The 15,407-nt window shown below is 42.2% G+C and overlaps 1 protein-coding gene across 1 annotated transcript in view; it reads right to left on the bottom strand.

Annotated features, from left to right (window-relative positions):
- LOC121639658 (vacuolar protein sorting-associated protein 13C-like) overlaps positions 1–15,407 on the bottom strand; it is a 271,744-nt gene that overhangs the window by 170,949 nt on the left and 85,388 nt on the right. Inside the window, 5 exon segments of the mRNA XM_041985039.1 lie at positions 9,512–9,659; positions 9,828–10,132; positions 10,584–10,751; positions 11,048–11,151; positions 11,313–11,658. Coding sequence (XP_041840973.1) covers positions 9,512–9,659; positions 9,828–10,132; positions 10,584–10,751; positions 11,048–11,151; positions 11,313–11,658 — 1,071 coding nt within the window.

The following is a 15,407-nucleotide window of genomic DNA, read 5'->3' on the forward strand; positions in this document are numbered from 1 at the left end:
CACGAGTCATTAACAGACATGTTTCCTCTACACGCGTCATTAACAGACATGTTTCCTCTACACGTGTCATTAACAGACAAGTGTTCCTCTACACGCATCATTAACAGACATGTTTTCCTCTACACGAGTCATTAACAGATATGTTTCCTCTACACGCGTCATTAACAGACATGTTTTTTTCTACAAGTGTCATTAACAGACATGTTTCCTCTACACGCGTCATTAACAGACATGTTTTCCTCTACACGTGTCATTAACAGACATGTTTCCTCTACACGCGTCATTAACAGACATGTATCCTCTACACGCGTCATTAACAGACATGTTTCCTCTACACGCGTCATTAACAGATATGTATCCTCTACTCGAGTCATTAACAGACATGTTTCCTCTACACGCATCATTAACAGACATTTTTTCCTCTAAACGAGTCATTAATAGACATGTTTCCTCTACACGTGTCATTAACAGACAAGTTTTCCTCTACATGCGTCATTAACAGACAAGTTTTCCTCTACACGAGTCATTAACAGACATGTTCTTTTCTACACGCGTCATTAATAGACATCTTTTCCTCTACACGCGTCATTAACAGACAAGTTTTCCTCTACACGCATCATTAACAGACATGCATTTTTCTACACGCGTCATTAACAGACATGTTTCGTCTACACGCGTCATTAACAGACATGTTTTTTTCTACACGCATCATTAACAGACATGTTTTCCTCTTCACGAGTCATTAACAGACATGTTTCCTCTACACGTGTCATTAACAGACATGTTTTTTTCTACACGTGTCATTAACAGACATGTTTCCTCTACACGCGTCATTAACAGACATGTTTTCCTCTACAAGAGTTATTAACAGACATGTTTCCTCTACACGCGTCATTAACAGACATGTTTTTTTCCTCTACACGAGTCATTATCAGACATGTTTCCTCTACACGCGTCATTAACAGACATGTTTTCCTCTACAAGAGTTATTAACAGACATGTTTCCTCTACACGCGTCATTAACAGACATGTTTTTTTCCTCTACACGAGTCATTATCAGACATGTTTCCTCTACACGCGTCATTAACAGACATGTTTTCCTCTACACGTGTCATTAACAGACAAGTTTTCCTCTACACGAGTCATTAACAGACAAGTTTTCCTCTACACGAGTCATTAACAGACATGTTTTTTTCTACACGAGTCATTAACAGACATGTTTCCTCTACACGCGTCATTGACAGACATGTTTTTTTCTACACGTGTCATTAACAGACATGTCTCCTCTACACGCATCATTAACAGACATGTTTTCCTCTACAAGAGCTATTAACAGACATGTTTCCTCTACACGCGTCATTAACAGACATGTTTTTTTCTACACGCGTCATTAACAGACATGTTTCCTCTACTCAAGTCATTAACAGACATGTTTTTTTTCTACACGCATCGTTAACAGACATGTTTCCTCTACACGCGTCATTAACAGACATGTTTCCTCTACACGCGTCATTTACAGACAAGTTTTCCTCTACACGCATCATTAACAGACATGCATTTTTCTACACGCGTCATTAACAGACATGTTTCGTCTACACGCGTCATTAACAGACATGTTTTTTTCTACACGCATCATTAACAGACATGTTTTCCTCTTCACGAGTCATTAACAGACATGTTTCCTCTACACGTGTCATTAACAGACATGTTTTTTTCTACACGTGTCATTAACAGACATGTTTCCTCTACACGCGTCATTAACAGACATGTTTTCCTCTACAAGAGTTATTAACAGACATGTTTCCTCTACACGCGTCATTAACAGACATGTTTTTTTCCTCTACACGAGTCATTATCAGACATGTTTCCTCTACACGCGTCATTAACAGACATGTTTTCCTCTACACGTGTCATTAACAGACAAGTTTTCCTCTACACGAGTCATTAACAGACAAGTTTTCCTCTACACGAGTCATTAACAGACATGTTTTTTTCTACACGAGTCATTAACAGACATGTTTCCTCTACACGCGTCATTGACAGACATGTTTTTTTCTACACGTGTCATTAACAGACATGTCTCCTCTACACGCATCATTAACAGACATGTTTTCCTCTACAAGAGCTATTAACAGACATGTTTCCTCTACACGCGTCATTAACAGACATGTTTTTTTCCTCTACACGAGTCATTAACAGACATGTTTTCCTCTACACGCGTCATTAACAGACATGTTTCCTCTACACGAGTCATTAACAGACATGTTTCCTCTACACGAGTCATTAACAGACACGTTTCGTCTACACTTGTCATTAACAGACATGTTTTCCTCTACACGCGTCATTCACAGACATGTTTTCCTCTACACGAGACATTAACAGACAAGTTTTCCTCTACACGCGTCATTCACAGACATGTTTTCCTCTACACGAGACATTAACAGACAAGTTTTTGTCTACACGCGTCATTAACAGACATGTTTCCTCTACACGCGTCATTAACAGACATGTTTTTTTCTACACGCATCGTTAACAGACATGTTTCCTCTACACACGTCATTAACAGACATGTTTCCTCTACACGCGTCATTTACAGACAAGTTTTCCTCTACACGCATCATTAACAGACATGTATTTTTCTACACGCGTCATTAACAGACATGTTTCCTCTACACGCGTCATTAACAGACATGTTTTTTTCTACACGCATCATTAACAGACATGTTTTCCTCTACACGCGTCATTAACAGACATGTTTTCCTCTACACGCGTCATTAACAGACATGTTGTCCTCTACACGCGTCATTAACAGACATGTTTTTTTCTACACGCGTCATTAACAGACATGTATCCTCTACTCGAGTCATTAACAGACATGTTTTTTTCTACACGCATCGTTAACAGACATGTTTCCTCTACACGCGTCATTAACAGACATGTTTCCTCTACACGCGTCATTTACAGACAAGTTTTCCTCTACACGCATCATTAACAGACATGCATTTTTCTACACGCGTCATTAACAGACATGTTACCTCTACACGCGTCATTAACAGACATGTTTTTTTCTACACGCATCATTAACAGACATGTTTTCCTCAACACGAGTCATTAACAGACATGTTTCCTCTACACGTGTCATTGACAGACATGTTTTTTTCTACACGTGTCATTAACAGACATGTTTCCTCTACACGCGTCATTAACAGACATGTTTTCCTCTACAAGAGTTATTAACAGACATGTTCCCTCTACACGCGTCATTAACAGACATGTTTTTTTTCTCTACACGAGTCATTATCAGACATGTTTCCTCTACACGCGTCATTAACAGACATGTTTTCCTCTACACGTGTCATTAACAGACAAGTTTTCCTCTACACGAGTCATTAACAGACATGTTTTTTTCTACACGAGTCATTAACAGACATGTTTCCTCTACACGCGTCATTAACAGACATGTTTTTTTCTACACGTGTCATTAACAGACATGTTTCTTCTACACGCGTCATTAACAGACATGTTTTCCTCCACAAGAGTCATTAACAGACATGTTTCCTCTACACGCGTCATTAACAGACATGTTTTTTTCCTCTACACGAGTCATTAACAGACATGTTTTCCTCTACACGCGTCATTAACAGACACGTTTCCTCTACACGAGTCATTAACAGACATGTTTCCTCTACCCGAGTCATTAACAGACACGTTTCGTCTACACGAGTCATTAACAGACATGTTTGCTCTACACGAGTCATTAACAGACATGTTTCCTCTACACGAGTCATTAACAGACACGTTTTCCTCTACACGTTCCAATATCGTGGCCCTCGCCTGTGGAACGGCCTGCCAGAGGGCCTCAGGTCTGCAGAGACTGTAGATGCTTTTAAAAAGAGGCTCAAGACACATCTTTTTAGTTTAGCTTTTACTTGAACTTCTTAATCATTTAGTTATTTGACTAACAATATTATTAGTTTATTTATTCAGTTATTTTAATTAATCTATTTATCCATTTTGTCTATTTTTATCACTTATCATTTGTATCTTGGTCTTAAATTGACTTTTTAATATATATTAATTTTCTTTTATTGTTCTTATTACGTTGATTTATTTATGCTCTTTTAAGTATCTTATACTGTGTTTTATTTTCAGCTTTTATCTTTTTTATCTTTTATCCTCTAGCTCCGGTGTTCCCTCATGGGGATCCTCCACATCGTGGGCTGTCTCTCCGGCCTGCAGGGTTGTCGCTGCGGGGGTCGACCTGGACGGGATGGCTGACGGGCCCTGCATTGCAGTCCTGTGGCTGTGGTGGGGGCCCCCGCCTGCCCCGATCCTGTCGGCTCCTGTGGCGATGGCCTCTGTGGTTGCTGGTGGGGCGCTCATGGTGTGGATGGGTCCCCAAGGTATTGCTTCCTCACAGTGGTGTCAAGCCAATCGTCTTTTATCTTGTCTTTTAGATCTCTCTCTCAAACTTTGTTCTTAAACCGTTTCAGTTAAAGAGACAGGAACTAGAAGGAATAGTTTTAATTCTATGAAAGAAGAGTGGCATCATCTGTTTGTGTTGTGTGTTTGCGCGCTTGGGTGTGTGTGTGTGTGTGTGTGTGTGTGTGTGCGTGTGTGAATGTGTGTGATTCAAAATGTAAAGTAGATAGCATTTGTGTTATTCTACTCCTACATTTTTAATATATGTTTTTACATTGTAAAGCACTTTGTATTGCATGATAATGTATGAAAAGGGCTATACAAATAAAGTTTGAATTGAATTGAATTGAATTAACAGACACGTTTCGTCTACACTTGTCATTAACAGACATGTTTTCCTCTACACGAGTCATTAACAGACAAGTTTTCCTCTACACGAGTCATTAACAGACATTTTTTTTCTACACGCGTCATTAACAGACATCTTTTCCTCTACACGCGTCATTAACAGACAAGTTTTCCTCTACACGCGTCATTAACAGACATGTTTTTTTCTACACGTGTCATTAACAGACATGTTTCCTCTACACGCGTCATTAACAGACATGTTTCCTCTACACGCGTCATTAACAGACATGTTTTCCTCTACACGAGTCATTAACAGACACGTTTCGTCTACACGAGTCATTAACAGACATGTTTTTTTCCACACGTGTCATTAACAGACATGTTTCCTCTACACGCGTCATTAACAGACATGTTTTCCTCTACACGAGTCATTAACGCATATAACGCATCATAAAAGCATGTAGCACCAGTTTGAAAAGCTGCCTGAAGAAAAAAGATTTCATCTTTGCCAATGACTTAAATGATAAAACCAAGACTTAACAACAGTCCTGCTTTGGCGGTCCAATTTAAAAGCCAGATTGGTAAGGGCCAATTTAAAATTTTCTGTCAGTGGACCCAAAATCTGCAGAGGAGTATTTAAAGGGACCGCTTGGTCCAAACACTGTTACCTCTATTTTCTTCTCATTAAGGTTAAAAAGGTTCAGGGCCAACTAAGTTGTAATGACATCTATCAGAAGTTTGCTAATGTAATGACGGAGCTGGATGTTGCCTTGACAAGGAGCCCTGACGCAGACAGTGTGCTAGATCAACCTGAGGTAGGGGCGACTCGGTGGCAGACTTCATGGATAAGTGGCTTAAGCTGAGCTCACACCCAACGATTTTCACGGTCGCAGACTAAAAACGGAAGTCTTTAGGAAATCTTAGGAGTTTTACTGGAGCTAGGTTTAAGCTGGTAAGCTGCGCTGTTTAACGTTAGTCCTTCTCTTGGATCTGCGACAATATCAAACGTGTTTGATATTATCGTAAGTTGCAGTGACGAATCCACAACCAACAGATGAGCTCTGACAAAAGCAGAAACAGGAATCCTGGCAGTATGAACGACGACAGAAACAGACAAAAAAAAAGGGGGGAAAGTAGAAGCGGTGATGAAACGTCAGCCATTGCCCTGTTTTAATTTTTTTTTTTTTTTTACTATTTTTATTATAGTCCTTTTAAATATGTTGTGTTATTTGTGTGTTTGTGACTTATTGTTTTTACTGCTGGCTGTACAACGAATTGCCCTCACGGGATAATAAAGAATCCTTGAACCTTGAACATTGTAGGTGGAGCATCCAGGAAAAGGAGCGGATGTTATTAAGAAGTAAACGTCTGCTGTGGATCATTTCTGTTACAGTATCATGATCTAACAAATGAGAGAAGAATAGAAACTCATTCATCCTCCAGATGCTGAAGAGTAGGTGTGACACCTGGTGGAGATGCAAAGCCACACTTCATAATGATGATGTGTACGTCCCTTGTTTGCTTTGCTGTGGGCAGATCAGCCCTGTTCCATATCAGCTGTCCAGCATGTCACAAAAAATGCTGAAAGAATCTAGTTGTAGTCGTTGTAAATAGTGATTCACAGTCTTTGTCAAATCTCAGTCTGAGACTCGGATAAAACCTAAAACTCTGAACATTTGTCTTTAGATGTGAGCTGGTAGTTAGCTAGAGTCTTTTGCAAATCTTTTAAAAGTGTTCTGGTGTAAGCCCAGTATTAGAGAGGAGTTTTCATTAATCTCAGATCTTCAGATTCAACGAGTTCACCGAGCTTTAGCTCCCAAGCCTAAAGCAGGTCTATTGTCAGAACTGAATAAGGCCTGGGACAGTCAGGATTACTCAGAAAGAACGCTGCAGCAATGTAAAGCATGGAAACATGAAGGAAGGGTGAGAGAGAAGAAATCCGTTTCCATACTCAACCAGAAGTGTACACTGGGCGAAAAGAGGGAACGAGGTGGAAGATCTGGTGGGTCACAGCGGGGATCTGCTCATGTGGAAGGGCTGCTGTTGGTTGGGGTCACAACAAGGAAGCCCGGCAGGAAGCAGAGACCAAGGGACACAGCCAGACCTGGGGACACAGCCAGACCAGGGGACACAGCCAGACCAGAGGATGCAGCCAGACCAGGGGACACAGCCAGACCAGAGGACGCAGCCAGACCAGGGGACACTGCCAGACCAGAGGATGCAGCCAGACCAGGGGTCCCAGCCAGACCAGGGGACACAGCCAGACCAGAGGATGCAGCCAGACCAGGGGACACAGCCAGGCTAGAGGATGCAGCCAGACCAGGGGACACAGCCAGACTAGAGGATGCAGCCAGACCAGGGGACACAGCCAGACCAGAGGATGCAGCCAGACCAGGGGACACAGCCAGACCAGGGGACACAGCCAGACCAGAGGATGCAGCCAGACCAGGGGACACAGCCAGACCAGGGGACACAGCCAGACCAGAGGATGCAGCCAGATCAGGGGACACAGCCAGACCAGAGGACGCAGCCAGACCAGGGGACACAGCCAGACCAGAGGATGCAGCCAGATCAGGGGACACAGCCAGACCAGAGGACGCAGCCAGACCAGGGGACACAGCCAGACCAGAGGATGCAGCCAGACCAGAGGATGCAGCCAGACCAGGGGTCCCAGCCAGACCAGAGGATGCAGCCAGACCAGGAGACACAGCCAGACCAGAGGACGCAGCCAGACCAGGGGTCCCAGCCAGACCAGGGGTCCCAGCCAGACCAGGGGTCCACTTTGTAGAAATAAGACAGCCCGTTCCACCTCCTCGTCCAGCTGAGCGAGGTGTTTGGGTAAATTCTGCATCGACAGAAAAGGCAGCTGGTGTAGCTGTGTTTTCTGGATGGATCCAGGTTTCAGTCAGGGCTAGGACCTGAATGTCTGAGACATTTATCAATGAACTGATAAATTCTGTTTTGTTCATTGCAGACTGACAGTTCCAGAGACCGAAGGTAACAGAGGATGTGGCAGACATGCATGCCACTGGAAAGGACGGGTTTTGTGGATTGTGGTGTCTATTGGTGACACGCCTTGGTCTGTACCATGTCTGACAGGGATGGTTTGAAGCACATTGTGCGTTGATTTAGTAGTGAGGAGGTTTAAGGTTGTGCCCTTGCTCGGTGGACTCGCAGGTCTTTACCCTTTGTGGTCTTAACCCGACGTGGGCTGACACAATGGCTGACGCCTCGCTGACACTTCAGCTCACCATGTGTGGTAAAGTACCTGGAGCTGACACAGCTGAGCTCACTTTGCTTGATTACAACCGACTGAAACCGCCTCTATCTGCTTTACCTGAGCAGTACATAGTGGATGTGACCCGCTTCACGGCCTCAACTGGTTGTAGAGAGAAGGTGCTAACGACAGAGCCCCACACCAGCGATGTAAACAATAACCCGAAACCAAGACAGAAACTCAAGCAGTAACTCACCGAACTGACTGTACCAACCCTGACTGAAATCAGTTTTGTTATGGATGGCAGAGAACTTCTTACAGCTTAGCCAGGAGAAAAAATGGAAGTTTTAATGATCGGTACGGAAGGCAAGAGATCCTTTTACCATATTTAGAACATTTTAATCCCTCTCAGTGTGGGAGAAATCTGGGTGTCCTTTTTGACTCTGAGCTGGATTTTATTCCACACGTCAGAAACATAACAAAAACTGGATTTTATCATCTTAAACACATCACCAGACCTCCATTCCTCTCTCTGCCAGCACAGAGGTGCTGATGCTTTTATTTCTAGTAGAACAGATGACTGTAACATGCTGCTCTCTGGTCTCTAACCGGCAGCTACTCCAGAACTCAGCAGCAGAGTCCTGACGAGGACCAGAGGGACACATCACACCAGCTTTAAAATCGCTGCATCGTCTCCCCGTGCATTTCAGAATGATTTTAAGGTTCTTTAAGTCATTTATAAATGTCTTAATATTCTTGGACCTTCGTATTTATTAAACCTGGTTTTAGATTATAAACCCTCACAGACCCTGAGGTCCTCTGGAACCGGCCTGTTAGTTGTTACAAGACTAAGGATCAAAACCTACAGCGAGGCCTCGTTCCCTTATTACGGTCCTCGACTGTGGACTAGCCTGCCAGAGAACGTCAGGGCTGCAGAGATTGTTCATGCTTTTAAAAAGAGGCTCAAGACTGTTTTAGCTTTTACTGAAATTTTATTTATCTTAATTTTACATAATTTTATTTTATGTTATCTTATTAACTCTATTTTATTATTTTTAACCACATTATTTTATGAAGTTCCTTATGTGTATTTATTGATTTTTTCATTTATTGACTGACTCACTTGACTTACTTACTCATTTATTTATTTAACTCCAGTGTTTTCCTCCCTGTAACCTGAACCCAGTTCTCAGGACAAAGAAAACCAAACTGGTGGTCTTTTCTAGGGCTCTTGTCTGGAGATAACACTGAAAATTTGTACAGACTTGGGTATCTGGAGGGACACCAGATGAGCTTTATTAAGCTCCTTATATGATGGTTTAATGTGTTTTACATCTTCTTGGCTTTGTGGCCACATCTCAGTAGTATCAAGGGACCTCCTTCTTAAATAAAGGTTAAACACATAAATAAAATCCATCAGATTTATTAATCTGAAGGTCCCTGAAGGATCTTTCTTCAAAGAAAGCTTTGGTTCTGGTCACCTTCAGACGAACACTCGTGTTGTTTTCCTCCTCTTCCTCCTACCTTCATTGGTTTCAGGTCTCCATTGATCTCCACAGCAACTGTCTTCTTGTACCAGGAAGTCGACAGGTTCCTCTTAATATCGAGGTGCAGGTTGACTGGTTCCAAGAGCTCAATGTTGGCTCGGTCCGAGTCTGGGTCCAAAGTAGTCCTGATGGACAACAGAACCCGTTTCATAACTGACATTGAAATCGATGAAGCGGTGATGTGATATGAAAATGACCAGACTACAGATTAAATAACATCCACCGCCCCGTTAGTGAAAGAAACGGGTCTCTGTTGGTTCTAGACCTGGCCTATGAGGCAGAGCTAGACTGACCTGGACAGCTTTAGTTCCGTCAGCTGTACAGCCATGTTGTCGAAGACCGCAGGCAGTGGACGCCCTTCGACCGGCAGCAGGGAGAAGCTGTTTGCCACTGTGATCAGACCTAGGTCCATCACAAGTGCATCATGGGAGGTGGAGGACTGAGGGATGATGATGAGGGGAGCCTTCAGCCTGATGTCCATGGCCAGACGGAAACTCCTCTGGGCGAAGTTTCTGACTCTGGACGCCGCCTTTTCTGCCGCCTGAGCCGTGGCGGCGCTCAGAGCTTCTTTAGCCGTCTGGAAGTTGTTGGTGAAATTCTGAGAATTGAAAAAGGTCAAAAACAAACACGTTATCAAAAATCTAAAACCTGACATTGAAAGTTGTGAACCAAAGCGTCTCTTTTCAGAAACAGCTTTCATTTTCTAACCCCTGTTATCCTGGAAAAGCACAGGAAGAGAGCAAATAAGGAAATTCTGGATAATGACACATCACAATTGAAACTGGTGGAAACCCATTTCCTCTTTTAAGCAGAACTGGAGCAACTGGATCCTGACAGTCCACACAAAACCTCCAAAACTTGAGCTGGAAAAACTAAACCATCATACAAAGACAGACACACCAGTAGAGCTAAGAGGAAACTTGACAGAAACCAGAAAGGGAACAGAAACCAGAGAGGAAACTGGACAGGAACTGTAAAAACCGTGTTGAGTCTGTATAATCACACAATGCAGTATAACCTTGGAGGAACCATCCAGCCCAGTGACTCACCAGAAGAGACATGGCAAACTTGTGCAGGTAAACCACTCGGATGCAGCCTACATTCAGCTTTACTCTGCCATCGGTTCTGGACGTGTCCACATAGCTGACACCCTCTGTGGCGTTGGGAGTCAGACTCATGGCGAAACTGAACACCTCGTCTCCCACGATGGAAATGGCCTGAAGGTTGGAACAGAGGGATGTACTTAGGATTTGGAAAGTCTGGTAAGGTCTGACACTATCTGAGGTCTGGGTTCTGCAGTACGAGCCCAAAATCATAAACCCTCCACCACCATGCTAGACTGTGCTGTGTTTTGTTTCTGTGGGACCACCTTCTTAATGTGCTGGAGTAGTCTAAGCATCCCCAAGACCATGACGAGGGGTTTTGGTTCCGGTTCTGCCCCCAAATCAGAGTGGTCTCAAATGACTGGTCAGAATGGAGGAGGGATGTTGGATAAGTTAAAGAGGTGACTGACCTTCTGGTGAAAGCTTTTGGGATCAACATTCAGGACAACAATATCTCGTAGGCGGCCGGATATGTGGGTCTGGGGTCCATTCATCAGCAAAGAGCCGGTGAAACCTGAAGAACAGATCAGGAGCATCAGGAGCAGATCAAATGAGATCAAATGAGATCAGATGAGATCAGATCAGATGGATCAGAACAGATCAGATTAGAACAGATCAGATTGGATCTGATCTAGGTGGACCCCAGCAGATAAGAACTTTCCTTTGACTACAGACCTCGAACTTTGATGTCGGCCATATTGGAGGACTGGTCACACACCAGAACGTTGAAGGCTCCAAGTGTCATCATCACTTTCAGGTCGATGACATCACAGTCTGCGGGTGAAACCAGTGCAGCTGTGGAGGAACAATCAGGAGTTTGGACCCAGATGGAGGTTTCATGTGTGGCTAACCGGTTCTGGAGCCAACTAGATCTGGGAGAAACAGTCTTGTCCTCCATCTTTGGATGGATGCTGGACTCTGGAGACGGCACATTGCCAAAGGACAGTGCTGTGGACAGGAAGCTAATGGTTGACAGAAGAGCCTCAGTGTGGAGCATGACATCCAGGGAGGTGAAGGTTACCTAAAAACAGAACCAAGGATCAGCAAGTCCAGAGCCAGAACTGATCAAGGTAAGACAGAATCAGGATTGATTTTAAGGTTCTTTTAATGGTTTATAAATGTCTTAATGGTCTTGGGCCCTCTTATTTATTCGACTTGCTTTTAAATTATGAACCTGGCGGACCCTGAGGTCCTCTGGTAGCGGTTTATTAGTTGTTCCAAGGGTGAGGACCAGGACGTACGGTGAGGCCTCTTTCTGTTGTTACGGCCCTCGACTGTGGAACGGCCTGCCAGAGAACCTCAGGGCTGCAGAGACGTTGATGTTTTTAAAAAGAGGCTTAAGACCTTTTTAGCTTAGCTATTTTTTTTGTCATTGAAGTTTTTTTATTAACTTTTCATTTTATATATACATACAAAGAACAAACACACATAACACATAAAAATACATAAACAGCACGGTTGTACACAACAAAATAAAACGGCATATAATCATTTGGTAGTGGAAAGTCTGTCATGAGATCTGATAAATGACATAAAACGACACCATATTTGACTTGTTTTAACCTGGACATTATTTACCTTTGCAATTAGAGATTCAAATGAAGCAGTCTCTGTCATAAGTTTAATCCAGTCCTCAGTCTGGGGCCCGTGGGGACTTTTCCAGTTCCTCAGAACCAGTCTTGCAGCCACAATAAATCCAGCCACCACAAGTCCTAACATTTCTTTTGTAAATCCAGGGGGCATGAGAGAGCTATCTCCCAACAGACACAGTTGAGGTGATCTAGGTATGGATAACCCAGTCCACTTCTCCAAATTTATAATGACTTCAGTCCAAAAAGGAGACACCAAAGGACATTCCCAGAAAACATGAAGATACGTACCAACATTGTTGCCGCATTTCCAACAGTTACTATCTTGCAGTAGACTCATTTTAAAAATTTTTGATGGTGTATAATAATACCGGTGTACAATCTTGTAATGAATAATTTTACTTCTGGCATCTCTTGTAGCCCAGCCTATATTTGAGATTATATCACTCCATACATCTTCACTAATCACTATATTCAGGTCCCTTTGCCATATTACTCTCAGACTGTTACAAAGCCCTTCTTGTTGTCCTAAAAGTTTTTTTTATAAAATACTGATGTAGAATGTAAATTACTAGGCGAGTTTAACCAGTCCTTGATAATATTTTCTTTCTGCACCAGTTTTAGACCAAGGGCAGAGTTCACACTACTCCTGAGTTGTAAGTACTTCCAAAGATCCCCTTTATCTGTCATAGTAAAAGCTTCTTTTAAAAGACTAAATGGCAAAAATACATCATCCTTGCTTAGATTCTCTAATTTTTGTACCCCTTTCTCAAGCCATTTACGCCACAAGAAGGGAGATTTTCCTACACGAATTGCTGGATTATTCCAGATTGCAGCAAAATGCGGTCTTGCTGCATTGTGCCAATAGATTCTTGAGAGAGGAGCTGAATGACATTAAAAGGAGCTGACAAAGCCTTCTCAACTTTAACCCACCCTAGATTCGAATCTGGTGTTTTCCAATGTCTACTCAATTTACTCATTTCGAATGCAATGTTGTATAGCTCTAAACCTGGAAGTGCCAGACCTCCACTGTCCTTTAAAGCGCATAATTTTCTTAATCCAATTCTTGGCTTCTTACCATTCCACAGAAAAGTTTTAATTAGCCCATTATATTGTTTAAAAAAAACATTACTAATAGTTATTGGTATCATCATAGATATATAGTTAAATTGCGGAACAACAAGCATCTTAATAGCGTTAATTTTCCCCCACAATGTGAGATTGAGCACCTTCCACTGATCTAGTTCTACCTTGAGTTTTTGTAACAATGGGTCTAAGTTTATAGAAATAATGTTTGTTAAATCAGAGCATAACCTAATACCCAAATATTTCATCCCAGCAGGGATCCACTTGAACTGAAATGGAGAAATAAGAGTCTGAAAACACCCCTTTGACACAGGCATAGCCTCTGATTTCTGCCAGTTTATTTTACAGCCTGAAATATTTGAAAAAGTCTCTATTGTGGAAAGAATTTTTGGAAGTGAGTGGGAGGGATCCCTGACCAGCAGCAATATATCGTCCGCATACAAAAACATCTTATGTTCATCACTTCCCTGCATAACTCCCCTTATATCTCTCTGTGACCTGACTGCCGCCGCTAAAGGCTCTAAGAATAATGTAAATAGAAGAGGGCTGAGTGGGTCCCCCTGTTTTGTTCCTCTTTCCAGATGAAAAAAAGGTGAAATCACCGCTGCTCCAGGGTCTGAGTAAATGACACTCACCCATTTAGTCAAGCCTTCACCAAATCCAAATGCTTTTAGAGTATATTGAAGGAAACTCCACTCCACCCTATCAAATGCCTTATGGGCATCCAATGATAGAGCTGCTACGGGTGTACTATTGTCTCTATTTAACCATATGAGGTGCAAGAGTCTTCTGACATTATCTGAGGATGTTCTTCCCTTCACAAATCCCACCTGGTCTGAGTGTATCAAACATGGTAATACTGTTTCCAGTCTGAGGGCCAAGACTTTTGTTAATATCTTACAGTCCATGTTGATCAAACTCACTGGTCTAAAACTACCTGGGTCTGTTGGGTCTCTGTCCTTTTTAACAATTAATGAGATCAAAGCCTCATTAAACGTTTCCGGCATCACTCCCAATAAAAACATTTCTTTAGAAACCTTAGTTAAAATGGGCGCTAATGTATCTGCAAATCTTTTATAATATTCCGCTGGAAATCCATCTAACCCTGGTGACTTTCCCACTTTCATTAATGATATAGCCTTCTTAACCTCTTCAACTGTTATTGGACTATCTAGATAGGTTCGCTGGTCCTCAGTAAGTTTGGGTAAGTTAAACTTAGAAAAGAAATCATCACATTTATTTATATCATGCTCTACCTCTGACGTATAAAGTTTGTCATAAAACTTCAGGAATACTTTATTAATATCTGCAGTATTTGTCTTCAATTCCCCATCCTCATCTTTAATAGCCGGAATTGTGTAGGTAGCCTCCTTCTGTTTTAGTTGTCTTGCCAAAAGCTTCCCTGCCTTTTCTCCACTTTCATAAAAGTTATTCTTCATTCTAAATAGGGCATACTCCACTCTTCTGTTATATATCTCATTCACCTGAAATTTCTTATCACAGATCTGTTTAAGAGTTGCATCGCTATAGCCTTCCGAAACTTTCTTTTCTTGTTCCTTGAGCTCTGTCTCCAGAATCCCCACTCTTTGCGATTATTCCCTTTTTTTTCTACTAGCAAATGCAATAATTTTCCCTCTGACGTAAGCCTTGGATGCCTCCCACACGGTGCCAATCCTCTCAATAGAGGCAATGTTAAGATCAAAAAAGTCATTAAGCTCCTCCTCCAGTAATATAGTAAATTCAGGATTTTGGAATAATGATACGTTCAGTCTCCATCTAGTGTTTTTCTTTAACTCAGGTTCCAGAACTAATGCCAGTTGTACAGCAGCATGATCCGTTAACGCAATAGGTCCTTTTGTGCAGTCCGAGACATTCTCTACCAATGTATTACTGATCAAAAAATAATCAATTCTGGAGTGTGACTTGTGACTATGAGAGAAAAATGTAAACTCCTTTTCTCTTGGATTCACCAGCCTCCAGATATCTACCAAACCTAAATCCTTCATCATTAATTTAATAGCACTTCTGTCCTTAGGCGTGTTCTTGGAAATTGTGGTTTTGTCTAACACTCCATCAAGTACCTGATTAAAGTCTC

Source organism: Melanotaenia boesemani, chromosome 1, assembly GCF_017639745.1.
Source record: "Melanotaenia boesemani isolate fMelBoe1 chromosome 1, fMelBoe1.pri, whole genome shotgun sequence".
NCBI lineage: Eukaryota > Metazoa > Chordata > Actinopteri > Atheriniformes > Melanotaeniidae > Melanotaenia > Melanotaenia boesemani.